This window comes from Lipotes vexillifer, unplaced genomic scaffold (genome assembly GCF_000442215.2).
Source record: "Lipotes vexillifer unplaced genomic scaffold, Lipotes_vexillifer_v1.1 scaffold1378, whole genome shotgun sequence".
NCBI classification, from domain to species: Eukaryota; Metazoa; Chordata; class Mammalia; order Artiodactyla; family Lipotidae; genus Lipotes; species Lipotes vexillifer.
The window spans coordinates 1771656-1793607 of NW_006775104.1; the positions used below are offsets into that span (position 1 = coordinate 1771656).

At 36.7% G+C, this 21952-nt stretch overlaps 1 protein-coding gene across 2 annotated transcripts in view; it reads right to left on the minus strand.

Moving 5' to 3' along the window:
- Positions 1-21952, minus strand: part of SEC22A (SEC22 homolog A, vesicle trafficking protein) — a 73424-nt gene that overhangs the window by 14880 nt on the left and 36592 nt on the right. For both annotated transcript variants that reach the window (XM_007449694.1, XM_007449693.1), the window contains exons 5-6: positions 14266-14381; positions 1267-1332 (exon numbers count right to left, since the gene is read on the minus strand). In XM_007449694.1, the coding sequence (XP_007449756.1) occupies positions 1267-1332; positions 14266-14381 (182 nt within the window). The remainder of the gene's footprint in view (positions 1-1266; positions 1333-14265; positions 14382-21952) is intronic.

A 21952-nucleotide genomic window follows, 5' to 3' on the forward strand; every position in this document is an offset into this window, starting at 1 on the left:
AAGTCAAATGCATATATTTAAAATATTTCCCGGGACTTCCCTGGTGGTCCAGTGGTTAAGATTCTGCACTCCCAATGCAGGGGCCACACATTCGATCCCTGGTCGGGAAAGTAAGATCCTACATGCCGCACAGCGCGGTCAAAAAAAAGTGTACGTGTATTTTATATATATATATATATATATATATATATATATATATATGTATGTATATTTATTTCCCTAAAGGCTTCTACCAAGTTTTAGGTAGCCTTTTATTTGCAGTCCTGAATCTTTCTAATGTTTTTCTATGCAAGACAGAGAAATGTGTCACTTATAAAAGTTAGGTCAAAATGCCTTGCTTGCTCTAACGTGTTTTAGCAAAGACATTCTTTTTTTTTTTTTGCGGTACGCGGGCCTCTCAGTGTTGTGGCCTCTCCCGTTGCGGAGCACAGGCTCCGGACGCGCAGGCTCAGCGGCCATGGCTCACAGGCCCAGCCGCTCTGCGGCACGTGGGATCTTCCTGGACCGGGGCACGAACCCGTGTCCCCTGCATCGGCAGGCAGACTCTCAACCACTGCGCCACCCGGGAAGCCCAGCAAAGACATTCTTGAATCTGGGTAATTGGCATGGTTACCTCTCCTTTCCCTAACACATCTGTGCTTCCTCTGCTCTTAGAAATGGGAGTACGTATCTCCCTATCACTCAGGTACAAAACCTCCTCCCTCCTAAAGTCTCAGATCTATTCTGTCTTTGAGTCCTAGTGAGTCTTCCTTCTCAGCATCCTTCCTTTTCCTATGCCTACTGCCATTACCATTAGCTTAGGCTTTCATTACCTTCTGCCTCTCAACTCATTTCCTTGCTTCCAGTCTCTCTGTTCTGACAATCCATCCTACTCATCAGTGCTAAATTAAATATCCTAAAATCCTGCTTTTACTGTTCCCTCTTCAAAGACTTTCCCCAAAGTACAAAATCCTCAACCTGAAATAAAAGCAGAGCTTTGAAGCTGAATAATAAGTCACCAGAATATCTAGAAGTATAGTCTTTACTGCCATAGGCTGAGGACCTGCCGCCAATGAAGCCCCAGCACAGGAGAGGGCTAACACTGAGTTCACTGGGATCTATGTCCATTCAAAAGGGTCACAAAGCTAACAGAGGCTCAAATTTAAAAAAGGGGCAAAGAACTCAGACATTATTTTTATTTATTTAAAGTGCACAAGAAATTTTTAGAATTGATACCTGAAACAAGCAATAACGGGAAAGCGTTTCTTAAAATCGGAGACAACCTACCTGGTAAAGGCAGGCTGCTGTCCCAAGGAAAAATGCAACAATGTAATTAAAATCCTCACCATCACTCTGCAAAAACAAAATAAAAATTACTTTTTTTTTTTTCCGGTGAAAGCCCATTTCCAAAAACAATCCACTGGGATAGGATATGACAACATTTACGCACAAATGGTCAAAATTTTCAAAAGTGGCATATAAAAATTCTCAAGAGTCCTGAAATAGAAACATAAAATACATTATAAGAACCAGGGAGTGTGAGGTAGAGGAAGGCTACCAGTCTTCCTCTATGTCTGGGCCTCCCCATCAATTATATCTTATCCAAGAGAAGATGAAAGCCAATGGAAACTAATTTCCATGTAATGTAGAAAGCCTCTCTTCTTGCTACTAAAGAAACCAAATAAAAATGTACAACACCCCAGGGACTTCCTTGGTGGTGCAGTGGTTTAAGAATCCTCCTGCCAGTGCAGGGAACATGGGTTTGATCCCTGGTCCGGGAAGATCCCACATGCTGCGGAGCAACTAAGCCCATGTGCCACAACTACTGAGCCTGTGCTCTAGAGCCTGTGAGCCACAACTATTGAGCCCACATGCCACAACTACTGAAGCCCGCGTGCCTACAGCCCGTGCTCCGCAACAAGAGAAGCCACTGCAATGAGAAGCCCGTGCACCACAATGAAGAGTAGTCCCCGCTCGCCACAGCTAGAGAAAGCCTGCATGCAGCAACGGAGACCCAACACAGACAAAAATTAATTAATTAATTAATTTAAAAAAAAAAAAGTACAACACCCCAGTGGCCTATAAAGTTAAGCCTGCTTGCTAGGATTACTATTTGGCTCAAATAAATATTGACAAACTTTACCATCTAGTAAGCACATTACTGAACTGTCCAATAAAGTCTTTGGCATGATATAAAAAAAAAAAAAAAAAAAAGACAACCCAAACTGAAAAGCTACTGTCCACTAGAGTGTGCTAAATCCCAATGAGGAAATTCAGTCGTACATGCTATGCTAGAAAAAAAACCACCCAGAGGAAAAACAGAGATAGATTATTCATAGAATATTTCTTTTAAAAGAAAACTAACAGAGACATGTAACAAACCCTTTTTTTCTATTCCTTTCTGATTCCTCTTAAATATCTATATTTATCATTTCTTTCAATGTTTTTATGAAGTAGAACATAAAGCCCAGGCAGGAGCGTCAGATTTCTTTCTTCTAGGTAGAAACATTAAATTTGGCCCTTATTTTAGAAAAAAATCTCTTTATACAATAAAAATTTCCAGAAGATATGGGAGTGTCTCTCACGACCATGTCTTCAGGAAATAATACAAAGAGAAAATTGCTTTTCCATTTGCTATTGGACAACAAAGTGCCTGTAAGGCAGAGGGAGAGGGGCTTATCCTAGTGAGAGGATCTTAAAATAGAAACCATTCATCTGTCTGGGATGGTTAGGCCAGTTCAATCCCAGAGGCAGGGAAGGTCAACACAAAACCCTCCTACTTTAATAATTCTAAGACTTTTAAATAAGTTCTGCTTGATTGTTTTTTCTTCAGTCCATTAAATGATCTTTTTTGATTATAAAAGTTCATGTTCATTGTACAGAATCTGAAACAGAATGTTACAAAGAAGAAACTCGTATAGTCCATAATATTACAACTTTGGGAGAATTACTGTTAACCATTTAGGTACTTCCTTCCAATCCTTTCTGTACAAAAATATATGTACGTTAAAAAAATGGAATCATACTTTTACATACTGCTTTCTAATACTTCACACTAGATCATAAACATGTTCTCAAGATACTAAATATTTCTCAACTACTTAATTTGTAATAATTATATAACCTTTAATTGTGGGACTATATAATAATTTAATTACTGTCTTACAATTGAATACTGTATTTTCCCTAAATTTACACTATCACTTTATAACTCTCTCTTAATTGCCTTTGGAACACTTAAAAGCATGTTTCTGGACTCAATCAGATCTGGGTCCAAATCTTTACTTATTAGCTGTATGATCATGGACTATTTATTTAACTTCAATTCCCTTTTTTGAAAATAAAAGTTGTAGAGATTCAATGAAACAACATCGGCAAAAAATATAGAACAGTAACTGACACACAGTAAGTATTCAAAAACATTCTTTAACTTCTCTTTCCCAGAGGTTACTGTCTGCATCATTCAACAGATAATTAGGATTACCTTTCAATATTGTTTAAATCTCTAATGTCCTGGCCTTGTCTTCTCAATGAGATCCTAACCTTCCTTCAGGGCAGAAACTAAATACTACTTGCATGAAACTGTGCACATAGTAGGAATTCAACAAATGCATGCCAAATTGAGTTCAGCTTTGAAAAATCTTTATTTCCCCTTGCTAAAGAGAATATCTATAAACATATTCTTCCATTCAATAAATAGTCATTCATTAAACACTTATGGGCCAAGTACTGTGTTACTAGACCAAGGACAGAAAACAAGTCAACACCAACTCAAGAAGCTCAACTCTAAACAGGAAGGCAGATACAAAGAGCAACAATTCCCACCTGAAGTGGTAACTGATGGGATAGGAGTGTGTACAGGGTACTAAGGGAGCCTACTGGAGACACATTTAATTCTACCTGGAGAAAAAAAGGATCAGGGAAGGTTTGGCACAGAAAATAAAGCTTAATTTGCATCTTGAAGGATGGACTAGTAGACAAGGTAGGAAGAGAATTCCAGGCAAAGGGAGTAGCTTGTGCAGTTTCAAGAAGGAAGAGACTAGGATGACTCCAAGGTCTCCTATTCAGGCAACATTTAAATGATACCATTCACCAAGTTGGGGATATAGGAAGAAAAGTAGGTCTGAGAGCAGAAAAAACTTGAGTTCATTTTGGACAAGGTATTTTGGAGCTGCTAGTGACATATCCAAATAATTATGTTTAGTAGACATTTAAGCCAGCTTCAGGGAACAGTTTAACCTACAGCTCTAGTTTAGTTGCCATATATTTAAATAGTAGTTAAATGAAATAAAGGACTATGACAACCGAATGCAAAGCTTAATTCTTGATTGGCTGATAGACTGGAGAGAGAAAAAAGTATATATAAAGGATATTCGGGGTCAATTTTGAATTGTGAAATTTGAATATAGATTTTATATTAGCTAATACTGCACTGATCTTCAATGTCTTTGGTGTAAGAATGGTATTGTGATTATGCAGGAGAATGTCCTAGTCCTTAAGACAGACATATTGAATACTTTTGGAATAAAATGTCATAATACCGACAATTTTACTTTCCAATGATTCAGAAAAAAAAGAAAATAAAGAGATAAAAGAAGAAAGAAAGGTAGGTATGTATACAGGTAGATGTTAATTATATTGTTTTTTTTAAACCTTTCTGTAGGTTTAAATTCTTTCAAAATAAAATGTTGTGTGGTGGGGGAAAACAGGGATACAAATGAAAATAAAAATGCTATGCAGTCACTAAAAAGAATCTCTATATACTGCTATGAAATGATCTACACATTGTCAGGTGGAAAAAGATGCAAATCACTATGAACAGTATACTGCCATTTATAAAGGAATAATTTTAAAAGAATAATTATATAATATAGAAATACATATGTATTAGCATATGCACATAATCGCTCTAGAAGGATACACCAGTGGTTGACTCTGGGGAGGAGAAATGGGAAGAGAATTACTTACTGTGAAAATTAAAGGCTTTGAAATTTACCATCTACACATTTTACTGTGTGTTTGCATGACTGTGGATATTTGTGGATATGCATGTATTACCTCTTTAAGTTATGAAAATATCCAAGGAGAAGGTATAGAGTTAGAAGAATATAAAGCCCAGGACATGACACAAACGCTACTATTTAAAGGAGAGGTGGAGGAAGAAAGTTTACCAAATAAACTGAGGAACAAGAAGAGATAGGAAAAAAATACAACAGGAGAAAATTGTTTCACAGAACTGAAGGAATGAGATAATGTCAAGAAGAATAAAGTAACACATCAAACTACTAATAGTGATCTGTTTCATTTGCTTCTAAGTTTTCTAAAATAAACATTATTTTTGAATTTAAACAATGAGTTATTTTCAAAAGGAAGAACTGAACAGTCTGTGAGATGAGACAGAGAGGAAACATCAAACAAGGCCTCAAGAGTGGCTGCAATATTTGGCAACCAGAAAGACACTGGTGAACTTAATGGTTGATGTTTGAAAGAGTTATGAGGGCGGAAAGAGATCACAGTAAACTAAGAGAACAGAGGTAAGGGAACGGGGGCAACAGGCATAGTCTATGCTTTCAAAATATTAGAAGGGAACATGCATCAAGAGGGTTTTTTTTTAGGATTTTTGTTCGTTTTTTAAAGATCAGCAGGCTATAACATATTTATGAGCTGAGAGAACAGAGCCAGTAGAGAGGAAGCAGATGAAAAACAGATGAATAGCTAGAGGTTGAGGAAACATGGGGCAGAGGTTTAGAGAATGACAGAAGTGGTAGCGGGGTGGGTGCAGGGTGGACACGAGAAGGGATAAAGGTGGGGTGGGGAAGGATGGGCTAAAGTAAGGAGTTCAAATTTTTAAAAATCACATTCACCTTCAGAGGATGCTAGATTATCAACATTGCTTGAAAAATAACAAAGGGAAAGAATTTTTTTTTTAAGGTGATGATAAAGAGGTAAGCAGAAGCTTCATATAATAGCCATACAAATATATTAGAATGATACTATTTAAATGTTTGTAATAATTGGGAAAAATTCACTTTTTAATCTTAGGTGAAAAAAAGGACACAAAGTTACATAATGGATATGATATGTATATATATGGTATATATTAATAAAATAAGAAAATTTGGGATTTTTCTTTTCTTCTTTATACATTTTCCCCCAATTCTTTAACAATGAGCACAGAACTCAGGAAAAATACATTTATTTTTTTAGAAGCAAGCAACGCATCTTAGCATAGATATTACGCTACTAAATAAACCCAAACTTCCAGTGAGCTTTAATAGGTATGTAATTTCTTTAAAAGGTAGTAACAAATCTACTGGAAATAAAGAACTCAAGGAATAAAAGCAAGTTGATTACTTTTAGTTGTAGTATCCATTACAAACAATTTTAGAATCAGAGAGTCTTAGCACCTTAGTACTGAAGTGGTCCTTGAGCCTATGTAGTCTAAAACTTTCCTCTTGCAGAATAGGAAAATGAGCTCCAAGAAGGTAAAATAACCAATCCAAGGTCACAAAGTTAGTTAACTGGCAGATGGGATCCAGGTATTCTGACTTCCAGGTCAGCATTTCTACTGCTGTATCAGAATACTCATATTTTATCCTAATGTACCACGTGCGAATTACTTCTAGGTTGGCATCAGCTTAATTAAGATCATTGCTTCAAGGCTGATCCTTAAAGGAACACAGGAAAAATAAACCCAATGTGATAAAAGCTCATACATTTGTGACGTGTCAATTCACAATAAACTTATTAATATCTCTAAACTCAGAACAAAGTATAGAAATGAGTGAAAATCTAATTTACACATTACTGTGAACACCAAATCAAATTCACCAACTTAATAAAAAAAAACTATTCATCCTAAACCTCCTCAGTCTGAACTCAAGATACCAAAGAAAAACTTCAGTACTACACATTTTAATAAATCCCTCCTTATCACCCTAAGAGGCAGTTATTAATCTAGAAGAAACAAACTTGTGCTGAATCTTCAAACAGCGTTATACAGGAATGTTGGTTCATGTGGATTCTGAAATTTAAATGTGCCTCAGGCACCAAGCTACATACTAGAAGATAAACGCGGCAATCACTTTTAGCATTCAAGAAGAGTATTTAGAATTCACAGCCTTAAGAAAGCAAACTTTGATTTTTTTTTTTTTTTTTGCGGTACGCGGGCCTCTCACTGCTGTGGCATCTCCCATTGCAGAGCACAGGCTCTGGACGCGCAGCCTCAGCGGCCATGGCTCACGGGCCCAGCTGCTCCGCAGCATGTGGGATCTTCCCAGACAGGGACAGGAACCTGCATCCCCTGCATCAGCAGGTGGACTCTCAACCACTGCGCCACCAGGGAAGCCCCAAGAAAGCAAACTTTAAATTAATATCGATATATTGCTCACACTCAGGAAATACACTACACACTTTCAGCTAGATCTAAAAATATGATCCCCAAATAAATCCTTTGCTCTTAAATCAAGTATTAAACAAATGCTGAGGCCACTTAATTTAGGTACTGTCTTTCCACCTCCTCTATCACCACCATGATCTATCTGAGTTAACACCAATACAGGTAACTTCGGAACAGATAAAAGTTTAAGCCCCATGTCCTGGATTTTGCATTCAAGTCTACACAGCAGACTACCTCAAAAAGATCTACTTTACTGACCAAAAATTAACCAGCGACTCTAGAGATTATTCCTAACACAAAGTACAATGATGAACCAGAGAGAAGGCTAAGAGTATGTCTTAAGTTCAATGTCTTTAGTGAGAATAAAAAGGACCTTTTAAACAGTACAAGTCATGAACAATGATAAAATAGGTGCTAATGCGGGAAAATTAAAAGGGAGAGAACTCAGGCCCCTAATTTTGTGTATATTTTTTTTCAGGTTAATTCAAGCTATAAAGGATGTACTCGTTGAAATTAATCTAGTTTGCACCCCTAATCCTATCCTGCTAAGAGGTCTAAGTTTATCACAGTGCCCTCTACATTCTGACATTCATCTACATTTGTTTGCCTATGGTCCATTCCACCTTTTAGGACACGGAATCCAACACTACACAGTACTCCCTCATTATTCTCATAACAAGACAAGGAAACATATCTCCAAGCACCAGTCACTTACCAGAACATTCTCTCTATGAAGATGTAAAATCTTCCAATAACTGGAACAATGGGATCTCTACTTTTGGTCCAGTGAATTTCCAAAAGCAGTATTTCTCATTTAGGTGAGAGGATCAGAATTTGCTGGAAAATACCTTAAAACTACCTATGAGTGACAAAGTACCTGTGGACTACATTCCCCCAACTTTGCACTCCTGTTTCCTCACTGCTCTCTTAAAGCATCACTGTTTTAGGAACCTCAACTGTTGATGAGTTGATGAGTGTGTGTGGGTTATGGCAGAACAAAGATTTAAAACAATGCTAAGAGAACAGAATAACCAGGTGTCCCTAGTTCCCAGAAAGCTAAAAATCCCATATGGACCAATTTACAGTTCCCTGGGTCAAGTGAGAAAGCAGGGCTGTTGGGGTGAATTTAGTCTAGGACGACAGTGAAAAAGAAAGAATTCCGTATCAACCATCAGAAAGACACATCTTCAAAGATACAAGCATCAAGAGAGTGCCCAAATTATAAATGATCTACTACTTTTACTATGAAAAAGACCACTCTAACCTCTTCCCCATTCATAATGTACCCCATGCTGCTTTCACGCCCTACCACCACAGTTTCAAGGAACTATTTAAAACAAACAAAAAAAACCCTTGAAGCTTCTAGAGAAATTGTAGACTCTAAGACAGAGGCAAGAAGTGTGTGTGTGTGTGTACGTACGTGTGAATAGACTGCTATCTTTAGAGCAGTTTTAGGTTTACAGAAAATGAAGCACATAGTACAGAGTTCCCATATAACCATTTTCCCCCTACCCAGTTTCCTCTATTATTAACATCTTGCATTAAGGGGGTACAACTGATGAGCCAATAGTGACATACTATTATTAATTAAAGTCCATGGTTTACATTAGGGCCCACTCTTTGTGTTGTACATTCTATCGGTTTTGACAAAGGTATAATGACATAACCACTATTACAGTAACGTACAGAACAGATTCACTGCCCTAAAAATCTCATGCTCCTACTATTTATCCCTTCCTCTCTCCCTCCAAATCTTTTCATTTACTGTCTTTAGAGTTTTGCCCTTTTCAAAATGTCATACAGTTGGAATCATATAGTATATAGTTTTTTCAAACTGGCTTCTTTCATTAAGCAATATAAACTTAAGGTTTAGCCATGTCTTTTTCTGGCTTGATAGCTCACTTCTTTTTATATATTACTGAATAGTATTCCATTGTATGGATTGCTGAAGTTTGCTTATCCATTCACTTTTTTTTTTTAATGATGGATTTATTTGGGTGTATTCTGCCTTTTTTTTTTTTTTGGCCACACCACACGGCATGTGGGACCTTAGTTCCCCGACCAGGGATTGAACCCACGCCCCCTACATTGGAAGCACAGAGTCTTAACCACTGGACCATCAGGGAAGTCCCTATCCATTCACCTTTTGAAAGGCATCTTAATTGCATCCAGCATTTTGAAATTACAAATAAAGCTGATATAAACATTCATGCACAAGTTTTTGTGTGGATGTAAGTTTTCTACTCATTTGGGTATATAATACCTAGAAGCATGACTGCTAGATCATATGATAAGTCTATGTTCAGCTTTGTGTGAAACAGCCAAACTGTCTTCCAAAGTGACTGTACCATTTTGATTTCCCATCAACAATGAATGAGAGTTCCTATTGTTCCATTTCCTCATCAGCATTTGGTATTGTCAGTTTTCTGGATTTTGCCATTCTAATAGATGTTTAGTGGTATGTTACTGATGTTTCAATGTTCATTTTCTTAATGACATATGATGTTGAGCATCTTTGTATATGCTTATTTGCCTCTTGTATATCTACTTTGTTAAGGTGTCTGTTCAGTTATTTAGCCCATTTTTTAATTGGGTTGTTTGCTTTCTTCAGTTTTAGAGTTCTCTGTATATTTTAGATACATGCCCTTGTCAGATGTGTTTTGCAAATATTTTAATATTTTCTTCTAGCTTATGGCTTATCTTTTTCTTTTGCTTAAAAATGTCCTTTGCAGTTTTAAAATTGAGTCCAACTTACCAATTTTTTCTCTCATGGATCATGCTTTTGTTATTGATCTAAAAATTCATCCCCACACCCATGGTCACCTAGGTTTTCTCCTGTTACCTTTTATAAGTTTTATAGTTTTGTTTTACATTTAGGTCTGTGATCCATTTTGAGTTAACATTTTGTCAAAGGTGTAAGGTCTGTGTCTAGCTTCTTTTTTTTTTTTTTGCATGTGGATGTGCAGCTCTCCAGCACCATTCACTGAAAAGAAAATTTTCTCCACTGAATTGCTTTTGTTGCTTTGTCAAAGATCAGTTGATTATATTTGTGTGGGTCTATTTCTAGGCTCTCTATTCTGTTCCATTGACTAAATTATTTGTCTATTCTTTTGCCAGTAGCACACTGTCTTAATTATAGCTTAACAGTTAAGTCTTGAGATTGGATAGCATCAGTCCTCTTTGTTTTCTTCAGTATTGTGTTGGTTATTCTGGGTCTTTTGCCTTCCCATATAAACTTTAAAATCACTTTGTCAATATCCACAAAATAAATTGCTGGGATTTTGATTGGGATTGTGTTGAATCTACAGATTAAGTTGAGAAGAACCAATATCCTAACAATTTTGAGTCTTCCTATCCATGAACATGGTAGACCTTCTTTTATTTCTTTTATCAGAGTTTTATGGTTTCCCAATATAGATCTTCTATGTATTTTGCTAGATTTATTCTTAAGTGTCTCATTTCGGGGGGGGGGGGGCCAATATAAATGGAATTGTAATTTTAATTTCAAATTTCAATTGTTCCTTGCTGATATATAAGAAAGCAATTGACATTTATGCATTAACTTTGGATCCTGTAGCCTTTCTACAATCACTTATTAGTTCTAGGAGTTTGTTGATTCTTTGGGATTTTCTATATAAATAATCATGCCATCTATGAATAAAGGCAGCTGTATTTCCTCCTTCCCAAACTGTATACTTTTTTTTCTTTGTCTTATTGCATTCACTAGGTCTTCCAATGTTGAATAGGAGTGGTGATAGGGAACACCCTTGTCTTGTTCCCAATCTTAGGAAGACAACATGTACTTTCTCATCATTCATGATGTTAGCTGTAGGGTTTCTGTAGATATTCCTTATCAAGTTAAGGAAGTTCCCCTTTATTCCTAGTTTGCTGTGAGTTTCATCATGAGTTTGTCAAATGCTTTTTCTTTTTGTTAATTTATTTAATTTAATTTATTTTGGGCTGCATTGGGTCTTTGTTGCTGCGCGTGGGCCGTCTCCAGTTGCAGCGAGTGGGGTCCACTCCTCGCTGCGGTGCGCAGGCCTCTCACTGCGGCAGCCTCTCTTGCTGCGCCTCAGTAGCTGTGGCATGCGGGCTCCAGAGCACAGGCTCAGTAGTTGTGGTGCATGGACTTAGTTGCTCTGCGGCATGTGGGAATCCTCCCAGACCAAGGCCTGAACCCGTGTCCCCTGCATTGGCAGGTGGATACTTAACCACTGAGCCACCAGGGAAGCCCCCAAATGCTTTTTCTGACAAAAAAGCATGATATGACCATATGATTTTTCTTCTTTAGCTGTTGATGTGATAGATTGTATTAACTGATTTTCAAATGTTGTATCAGCCTTGCAAAACTGGAATAAAACCCACTTGGTTGTAGTGTATAATACTTTTTATACATTGTTGGATTCAATGTGCTAATATTTTGTTGAGGGTTTTTGCATCTATGTTCATGGGAGATACTGGTTTGTAATGTTGTCTTTTTAAAATATAAGTAGGCTGAGAAATCTCAGAGCTATCAGTCAGTTACACATAAGCGGTAGTTTAATCATATTACTATTCTTCTAAAAACCTCAACCGTGATGAGGCAAAGACATTACTGATCAGAGGGAGAACATGAAACACTTAGGAATCAAGGCAGGCATTAGTCGGGGATAGCAGCACAAAAGCCATGAAAAGCTGTAGTTTATACTACTTGCTTAGTTTTTTAAAAAATTTATTTTACTTAAGTATAGTTGATTTATAATGTTGCATTAATTTCTGTTGTACAGCTAAGTGATTCAGATATACATACATTTAAAAAATATTCTTTTTCACTATGGTTTATCACAGGATATTGAATATAGTTCCCTGTGCTATACAGTAGGACCTTGTTGTTCATCCGTTCTATACTACTTGCTTAGTTTTGAAGTTGTGAATCAGGAAGGAATCAGTCCAGGAAGAGGAAGGATAGGATATGAGTGCTTGAAAAAACTGGGAGATATGACAGCCTTGCCTGAATTTTAACTTAAAAATCATGCGGACTAAACCCCAGGTTCTGCAACTTATGTACTGTCTTCTAAGTCAGGGATGGTAAAGCTCTCCTTTCCTCTACCCAGGCCTGCTCCCTCCCTTTATTAGTTTGCCAATTTCAAACAACCAGAGAATTATTTTAACAATAAAATTTTAACCTCACAGAACCACCTTCATAATTTTTGACAACTCTAAATACTATTTATACCATTATTTATTAAGATATGTCATAAAGGTGACTTTTATTAAAATTAATTTCTTTTAAAAGGAAATTTTCATATCTCTACCATTAATAGAAACTAGTATCCCTTACCAAACACAGACACTATACATTAATATACATTAAATACATAACTCTTAAAATTAAAAATGTTTATCTCTCTACCACCTAAAGTCATCTACTGTGTAACCAGGTGTAAATGTGTTCTATTCTTGGAGAAATACTCATCAAATCCACCTTTCTCCTTCATTTTATAAGCAATAAAACTGAGGACCAGAAAGTGAGGTGAGCTACTCAAGGTCACCGAGCTAATCAGAAGCTCAGCTGGAGCCAACCCTCTTTCTCGCTCTCTCTCTTCCACAAACAAAAATCAACTCTTCACACTCCTATGCTACTGTTCTTTCCACTACATCAAGTTAAAAAAAAAAGGCAAGAGAGGATCTTATTTATTAGTATTTTCAGTCAGCAGTCTCCAAATTGCCTTTGTTTCTTTTTGGCAGGTTGTTTAACTAGCTCAAAATTGAAATCCTGCTGGAATAAAGCTAACTGGCTAAGGAACAGGGGCAGGAATGACAAGAGACAATAGCCAGCTGTCCTGTACCAGAAAGGGAAGAGAGGCTTTACCTGCAGGCCCAGGATGTTCGGGAGAGGAATTCGGAAGTCATGAAAAGACCCCCCAACCCCCTGGAGGCAAAGCTCAGCTGCCTGGAACCTGTGATGTCCTCTGCTATTGGCTTCATATGGCTGAGGACGTTCAGAGGGTACTCAAAATGGCACTCTCTTGAGTATTCCCCCAAACTAACAGCTATTTAAAAACAGAATAGAAGGGGGCTTGATTGGGTTTTTACAAATGATATTCTTGGCTTAATACTGGCCAAAAAAAGAGAACTAATTTACAACATGGGAGTGTCAAAAAACCTTCAGGGAAAGTGAGTAGAAACACGGAAAGGAAGGCTGAGATGTGCTTAATTTTAAGAAAGGGAGTTTCAAAAGTTTACAAAAAGAATAAGAGAAAAAAAGTATACTCTGATAGCTTTAGTCTCTGGAAGAAACTCCTCTGGGAAACAAAATAGTTGGCAATATCTCAAGAAATTAGTGATTTCACAGGCAGCCACCAGTAAAAAAGGAAAAGGAGATAACTAGGTAGGAATACCCAGCGGTAGGAGAAAAACCTGCCCATGAATGCCCTCTTCTTTCTTCTACTCCTCTCTGTCCACTCAGATCCTTCTAGGTCCCGCTCACCCCTCCCAGAGTTTCCCTCACCACAGAGCTTCCTTCTCCTATCCTGACTCACACTGACCACTCCTCTTCCAAACTTTCTGTACTTGACATTTGTTTGTGGACTTCTTTGCCTCCCCAATTCAACTCTAGGGTCTGAGACTGCAGGGGCCCTCGTCACACATATCTTGGTGTCCCCAGAATACCTCTAAACAGTACCTCCTGGGAGAGTAGATAATAAATAAATATGTGTTAATTAGGTCAAAGAAGTCAACTAGAAATCAGTGTTTTTAGAGGAAGGGGAAACTAGAGTAGGTATAAAGAATACAAAATCTGAGCATGCATTTTAAGTTGTACTAATACCCAAATCAATTTAAATCAATTGTGTAACAAGTAGAATCAAAAGGCATAGTCACCTGAAATTGCAAAAATAGCACAGTACCTGCAGGAGACTTTCTATGGCATGAAAGCCTCGAATTAAATTCAGAGCTGCGCATAAAAGACTAAGGATAAATGCCACAATCCCTGACAGAGTTGTTGGTTCCAGTCGCTGGTGAGCTGGAAAATAAAAGAAATGATTAGGAATAAACATCAATCTCTCACGTCAATACCTACATGTATGTAAAATGAAATTCACTGCTCAATTTAAAGGGGTCAAATACTGATGAATCTTCATAAAATTATTTAATAATGCACCTTAGAAATTAAAATATTTTTTAAAATGCAAAATGTCTGACATGACAGCTTAATTCCCCTGAACTCAAATTAACTTCTTTTTCTCTACACTTTTAACAAAGACACCTAATTTGCATTTGGGGTATACAGGGCTAAGGTGTCCTCATATCTGGCAGTAAATCATATATGAAAAACCCTTATGCCTAAATATGTCTACCATTTACAAGTAGCTGCAAATATTTGCAAAGGTGAGTCTGCTCAGAAATTCACTACATAATTCCTACTTTTTCTGAAAATGCTTAGAAAACATTTTTAAGGACAAACATAGCTTGCTTTTAAGCAAAGCTCTTCCTTATTTGGGTTCCAGCTCTATAAATACCACAGGATATATGTGAAAGCTCATCTATAATCACCGATCTGAACTCTACAGTAGAATGGATTCTTATAGTTATGAGGTTCCTGGTCTCTGAAAACCACTTGAAAGTAAAAAAGCTAAAACAACAGTTGAAGAAACATATTTAGATAGAATAGCTTCCCTTCATCATCTTGCGGTTAACAGAATTAACTACAGAATCTAAATGAAAATAGAAAACTAAATACATAATCATCTAGACCTCAAAAGGGAGAGAGAAAGAGAGGACAACAGAACTACATTTAGATCATTTTATTTAAACCACTGAAGTGTAAAAGCCCTAACAATGAAGTTAATGAGGTGGAACATTAATATAAGGAAGGGCTTAAATCTTTGCAACTTATATTCAGCCATTACAGCAGAAAAGCTTCCCTAAACAATTCATAAAAACACGAAAACCCACATGTCGCAAAAAAGTATTTATTCCTCAGGTTCAGCAGAAAATCCACCTAATACAGGATGAGTTTTCTTAAATTTCTTCTGTGCCGGAGCTGACTGCTTGGTCTCCTAATCAATTTCCTTGAGATTTTAATACGAAAACAAAAAACTAAATGCCTTTGTAAAGTACTGATACCAAATTTTCTATCACTACAGAAAAAAATCTCCCAATTTGAAAATCTATTCAGCTGGTCTATCAATTAGTCATGTTTTAACATCCCTCCCTCCATGCTTCCCCACTCCCTCTGAGTAGTAAGGGGGAACTGGGCTTTAAGTAAAAAACAGATCCTTAACAAGGGCCTCAAGCATAAAGATACCTGATAACTAAACAGATTATAGAAATATTTCTAAAGTATACAAAACAAGTTTACCTTACAAAAAAAACAACCAATATTCTGTATTGTAATTAAAAAACGTAGCTTTTTTTTTTTTTTTTTTTTTTTTTTTGCGGTACGCAGGCCCTCTCACTGTTGTGGCCTCTCCCGTTGCGGAGCACAGGCTCCAGACGCGCAGGCTCAGCGGCCATGGCTCATGGGCCTAGCCGCTCCGCGGCATGTGGGATCTTCCCAGACCGGGCACGAACCCGTGTCCCCTGCATCGGCAGGCGGACTCTCAACCACTGCGCCACCAGGGAAGCCCAAACCACAGCTTTTTTAAAAAAAATTTTTTAATGAGAATTCAGATAGCACTCTATCCTTATTGTTCTTTTTAATATAACTTGGAAGTTAACCATAGTTTTAATTTACATTTTCATTACAATTAATGCAGTTATGAGTTTTTTTTAAACATACTTATTTATAGTATATATATTTGTGTGTATGGTATAATGTCACTTTTATATGTATATAAACACACATACTTTCGAAACAGACAAAAAACTGAACAGATATACATCAAGATGTAAAACACTATTACAATAAAGTTTCAATCAAAAATGTTTTCATACCAAAAACTGAGATATGAATAACATATAACACTGTGTAGTTTAAGGTGTACGATGTGTTGATTTGATACATTTGTATATGACCATCACAGTGTTAGCTAACACCTCTATCATGTCACATAATTATAATTTTTGTTTTGTTCTGTTTTTTGTTTTTTAACATCTTTATTAGAGTATAATTGCTTTACAATGGTGTGTCAGTTTCCGCTCTATAACAAAGTGAATCAGTTATACATATACATATATCCCCATATCTCTTCCCTCTTGCATCTCCCTCCCTCCCACCCTCCCTATCCCACCTCTCTAGGCTGCTTCCCACTAGCTATCTATTTTACATTTGAAGAACCATAGCCTTTTGTGGTCAAGTAAGGAATGGCCATTCTTGAACAGAAAAATATTACCATTTTAATGTGTTGATCAATATCTATTTAAGAAATAAATAATATGTCTATACAAATTAAATATTTACTCAGTTGCTAACACTTGCCTCTTGCCCTTGGAGCACTCTCTTTATAATGATAGTATACCATTTATAAATTAATTATTTCAAATGACCAGAAATATTTTTAAAGCAAATGACAAGCCTCCTTTAACAAGGACAAGGCACACATTATGCTGAAGGATAGGCTGGAGAAGTGCCAAATCACTGTGAGAAAGGAAATTCTCAAGTGGAGATTCCCCCACTCCCACCCTACCCCCTTCCTAAGACCTGTGGGAATGCTTACTAAGAAAAAACTCCATCTGCACAGAATGTGAGGATGACACTTTTTCATTTTAACAAATTGAATGAGATATTTAATCACATTTTAATGTATTATGTTATATGATATTCTTTATTTCATAAAACAGATTTTATATCAATTGTTATCCACAAATGCTTACTTCACACCTCAATCTGGCACCATGATAGGTACTATTAGGTACAGAGCAGATTTGGAACAGTAAGAAATGAAGAAATAAGAGGCGATGTAGAAAAAAATAATTTTGTTGAATTCAAAACAGTGTCACCTGGTCAGTTTTTGTTTTGTTTTCCTATTATTGTCTTCTGCTACAATGCTTTTTCTTTAATTAGTCTCCTTGAGCCCAATAATTGCATTTTCATGACAAAATTAAAATTTTTATGTACCAACGATTAATGGAGAGTTTACAAAAATTCCTAAAGAAATAAGAGTAAAACCTTGGAACAAAAGGGCTATTGGTTATAGTGAATTAATATATTTATTAAGCAAATACTTTTTGTCATGATTCTGTGTAAGATGGTGTGTTTTAGAGGATAAAAGAAATGAATTACACAATCTGCCCTCAAGGCACTTCTAGTCTTTTAAAGGGAAATGGACCGATAAGCACATGAAAGTAATAAGTATTCTAAACTAAAAGAATTAAAGAATTCTGAAAAGGAAAGATAACTAGGGGAAAGGTGGTGACACAAGAGTGGTAAGAGAACCAAGGGAGATCTTTAAAGATGGTTAAAATTTAGACAGGTACATATGGGAAGAACTGCATTCCACGCAGAGAAAAGAATATGAAGAGCCTGGAGATGGAAATGGGAGAAGCAAATAATAACAGCATCAACAAAAACTATTACTGCTACTCCTTCTACTAATCCTTTTAAAAGTGGCTGCTTTCAATGTGCCAGGCACCAAATGCTTTATATACATAATCTCATTTTATCCTTCCAAGAACCCAATGCAGTAGGCAGTATAGTTATCCTAGTTTTTTCAGACAGGAGACTAAGGTTTAGGGAGATTGAGAAATTTGCCCAAATTGGGTAAAGGAACTGGGATTTAAATCTAGGTAGCCTGACTCTAGAAATCATGCTCTTAACCACTTTGCTATTGGGCACTGCTACTGGTTTTGTTTTGCTCAAAAAGATGTTTATAAGAGCAGGAAGAAATAAGGTCAGAAAGGGAGGCTGAAGCAAATTAACAGTCTGAAACACTAGGCTAAAAATTATGGGCAAATTAGACAATGGGGAAACACGGAAGAGCAAGAGATTGACGATTAAAGCTGTGCTTAAAGAATATTAATCTGTTAATGGGTTGTAAAGAGATTAAAAGTAGGGAGAGATAAATAATATTTTTTAGTGCCTTCGCACTAGGTATATACTGTCCCATTTATCCTTCAAAACAGAGTACTTCATGAGGTTAAGAATGACTAACTTCTCTGTGTCTGAATCTTCTCATCTATAAATTGAGGTTAAATAATTTGCTCTAAGCCAGACAGCTAGTAAGTGCCATCTTCACAATTAGCACTTGGGTCTGAAAAGCCCATGCTCTTTCTACAATTCTGTATTAGGAAGTTCATGAGGGAGTCATTGCAAAAGACTTACTGAAATGAGGACCTAAATTAGGATAGTGACAGTAGCAGTGGAGAAGAAAGAGGGGAGAGAGATCACAGAGGCTAAAACTATTAGGCTTGGCAACTAACTAGATGTGGGAAACAAAAGAGAAAAAATCAAGGAAAATGCCAAAGTTTGAAGTGTGGGTGATTGGAAAGATAAGGGTGCTATTAACAGACCCAGGGGAAGAAACTCAGGTTTGATCGAGTATGGAGACATTTTAAACATATCAAACTTGAAGAGATGGTGAGGCATGTTTAATAAGCAACTGAAGAATGTAAAAGCAGTGAGCTGGAGAAACTGATGAGGTCTGCATATGATGGGATGGGTTCGGATGAGATTACCAATGAAAGAAGTGGGCCAAGGGCAAATCCTTGGTAAACACTACCTTTACAGGGAGGAAGAGGAGGCAGGGAAGACAGATGTAGAACAATCAGAAAAGGAAAGAGCCACAGAAGCCTAGGAAGGGGAGACCATCAGGAAGAAAGACATGACTTACAAAGCCTGTAGACAGGCCAAAGACAATCTGAACTGAAAAAGAAAAAAAAAAAAAAGATTAGATTTATTGACTAAGAGATGGTTTCGACCCTTCATAAAATAGTTTCAGAAGAGTGGCTGAAGGCAAAATTCAGACAGCAAAAGGTTAAATAACTGGTGAAGGTAAGAGATAGAAGCAGAGTGAACACTTCTGCAGTTACAGGAGAGGAAAACAGGATGACAGCTTGACAGATATAATAGGATTGAAAAAGAGTTATTTTTCCCCTGTAATGGGGTGGAGGAGGGAGATTTTAATACATTTATAGGTGTAACAACAAAATTCAGTGAAGATGAAATAGAAGAATCAAGAGAAAGGAAAAATAATTGGTGAAACAGTACCAGAACAGTCATAATGAGGATTCAAAAAGATGGTACCATTCTAACCCTCGAACCTCATCCTAATACCAGTGTCTACGCTCTGAGTCAAAGATAAAGTTCAGAAGGTGCAGTTATTCAGTGATGCCCAAAATATCTGGAGAAAAAGGTTTTTGAACATTAGAGAGAGATTTCCAGTCAGTTCTATCTAAATGAGCAAGGTTTTTATTACTAAATTATGACTAAATGAGACTAAACGTATGGTACAAAAACACACTATTCTTTTCACTATGAGGCCCTTTCTTATCATCATGACCTGTCAAAACCTGCATGTCCTTCAAGGCTCCAAGGTCTAAAAGTGTTACTTCCTTTTTATCTCTTTTAGTGCATGTATTGCATTCTACCTTGTATTTTACTTATTGACTTTTATTTGCTTTTCCCATCTTGAAAGCAGATAATGTGCTTATTATCTTTATAAAATGCCCTACAATATTTAGCGTAATACTTTGGAGAAAATAAAGCAATAAATACTTGTTAGATTGTGAGGGGGGTGTGTGTGTGTGTATGTGTAAGAGAAAGAGATTGGGAAATCTACTTGCCTTGTGGGGTACCAGCCAAATACAGCAGCATTTGCAGGCAATTGACAAATTGTCTAGAAAATTATATAGATTGAAAAAAAGGCTGATTAACCAAGTATTTATCTTAAAAATAGAGGTGTCAAAGAAACTGAGAAAAGGGTATTAAGTTTAGGGTTCCAGGAAGTGTTTTTTTTTTTTATTTTAAAGGATATACAATTTAAAAGAATAACAACAGTAAATGTTGGTGAGGATACAGGGCAATCAAAACTCTCATACATTGCTTGTGGGAATGTAAAATGGCACAACTATTTCAAAAAACTGGCAGTTTCATAAAGAGTTAAACATGCGCCTAACCCTTGACCTAGCAATTCCACTCCTAATACTTACTTAAGAGAAATGAAAACATATGTCAACAAAAGATGAATGTTTATAACAGGTTTATTTACAATAACCAAAAACTGGAAACAAGCTAATGTCCAATGTTTATCCACTCTGGATAAACAAAATTGTGGTATGTTCACATAGTGACTACTACTCAGCAATAAAGAACAACAAACTATAGAGACAAGCAACATATACATATGACGTGTTGAGCAAAAGAAGCAGAACACAAGAATTACATGATATAATCTTGTTTATATCAGGTTCTAGAACAAATAAAACTAATTTAAAGTAAAAAATCTGAACACTGGTTGTCTGGAGTGGGGCAGAGACTGACTGGGAAGGGACACAAAGGAACTTTTGGGGAGATGGAAATGGTCTACATTGTGACAGGGGAATGTACTAATCATGGTTTTTTACTCTGTATTTTTGGTACTTTGACATCTTGGGGACTTGCTGACATCAGAGGACTGCCCGTCCCAGGACTATCTAATTCCTAGAGATAGCAAACAACTCGCCTGCAAGAGTGCCTTTCATAAGCAAACCCCTAATCTGGAGCCGACACTCCTAACTATCTGCTCTATGGGGTTCTCACACTCAGGGCCACTATTCCCCTGCCCAAATCACAGCAGGGTCAGCTATCAGACAAAGAGCCCTATGTCCCACAGCTCAATAAAAGTATTCAAATTAGCCAATCCTAAACCTGCTTACTCTGCCTCTCCAGTTCCTTCCTGGGGAAATCACACTAAAGGCTCTTGCCCACATTTCCCTCCTGCTCCTTTGCCTCCTGACCCTCACTGGCACTTCCCCATGTGGCTGCTGGTGCTGTGCTCCCTTCTCTTGGGATCCATGAGAACTATCTTTTCAACAGCTGTTGCCTCCTAATCTGTTGGCCTTGCCATACTTGAGTAAGAGTAAAATCTACATTTTGAAACAGTGTGGTTTATACAACTGTACCCATTTGTTGAAACCATATAGCAAATATTTATACATTTCAATATGTGCAAATTTCCCTTAAAAAAGAAAGAACTGTGGGAGGTACAAACTATTGGGTGTAAGACAGGCTCAATGATGTATTATAATACAACATGGGGAATATAGCCAATATTTTGTAATAACTGCAAATGGAAAGTAACCTTTATAAATTGTATAAAAAATTAATTAAAAAGAAAAAGAACTGTAGAAATTATCAAGTGGATAAGTGGGGAGTGAATGGAGGTATAGATAAAATAAGAATGTCAAAATGTTGATATAGTTATTATAGTTGGGTGATGTGTTAGTTATAATATTCTATTTCCTTGATATATGTTTAAATTTTTCTGTAATAAAATGTTTTAAAAAGAAAACAAGTAAAAGAGGACATAGTATTCAACATACTGACCCCAGCAGAACATCTGTAGACTTCAGAAAATAATAATATGGCAAAAAAAAAAAATTTATGCCTGACTGTGGAGAGACAGGTCACAAGGTTAGGAAGAGGAAAAAAAAAAAAAAAAAAAAAAAAAAAAAAAA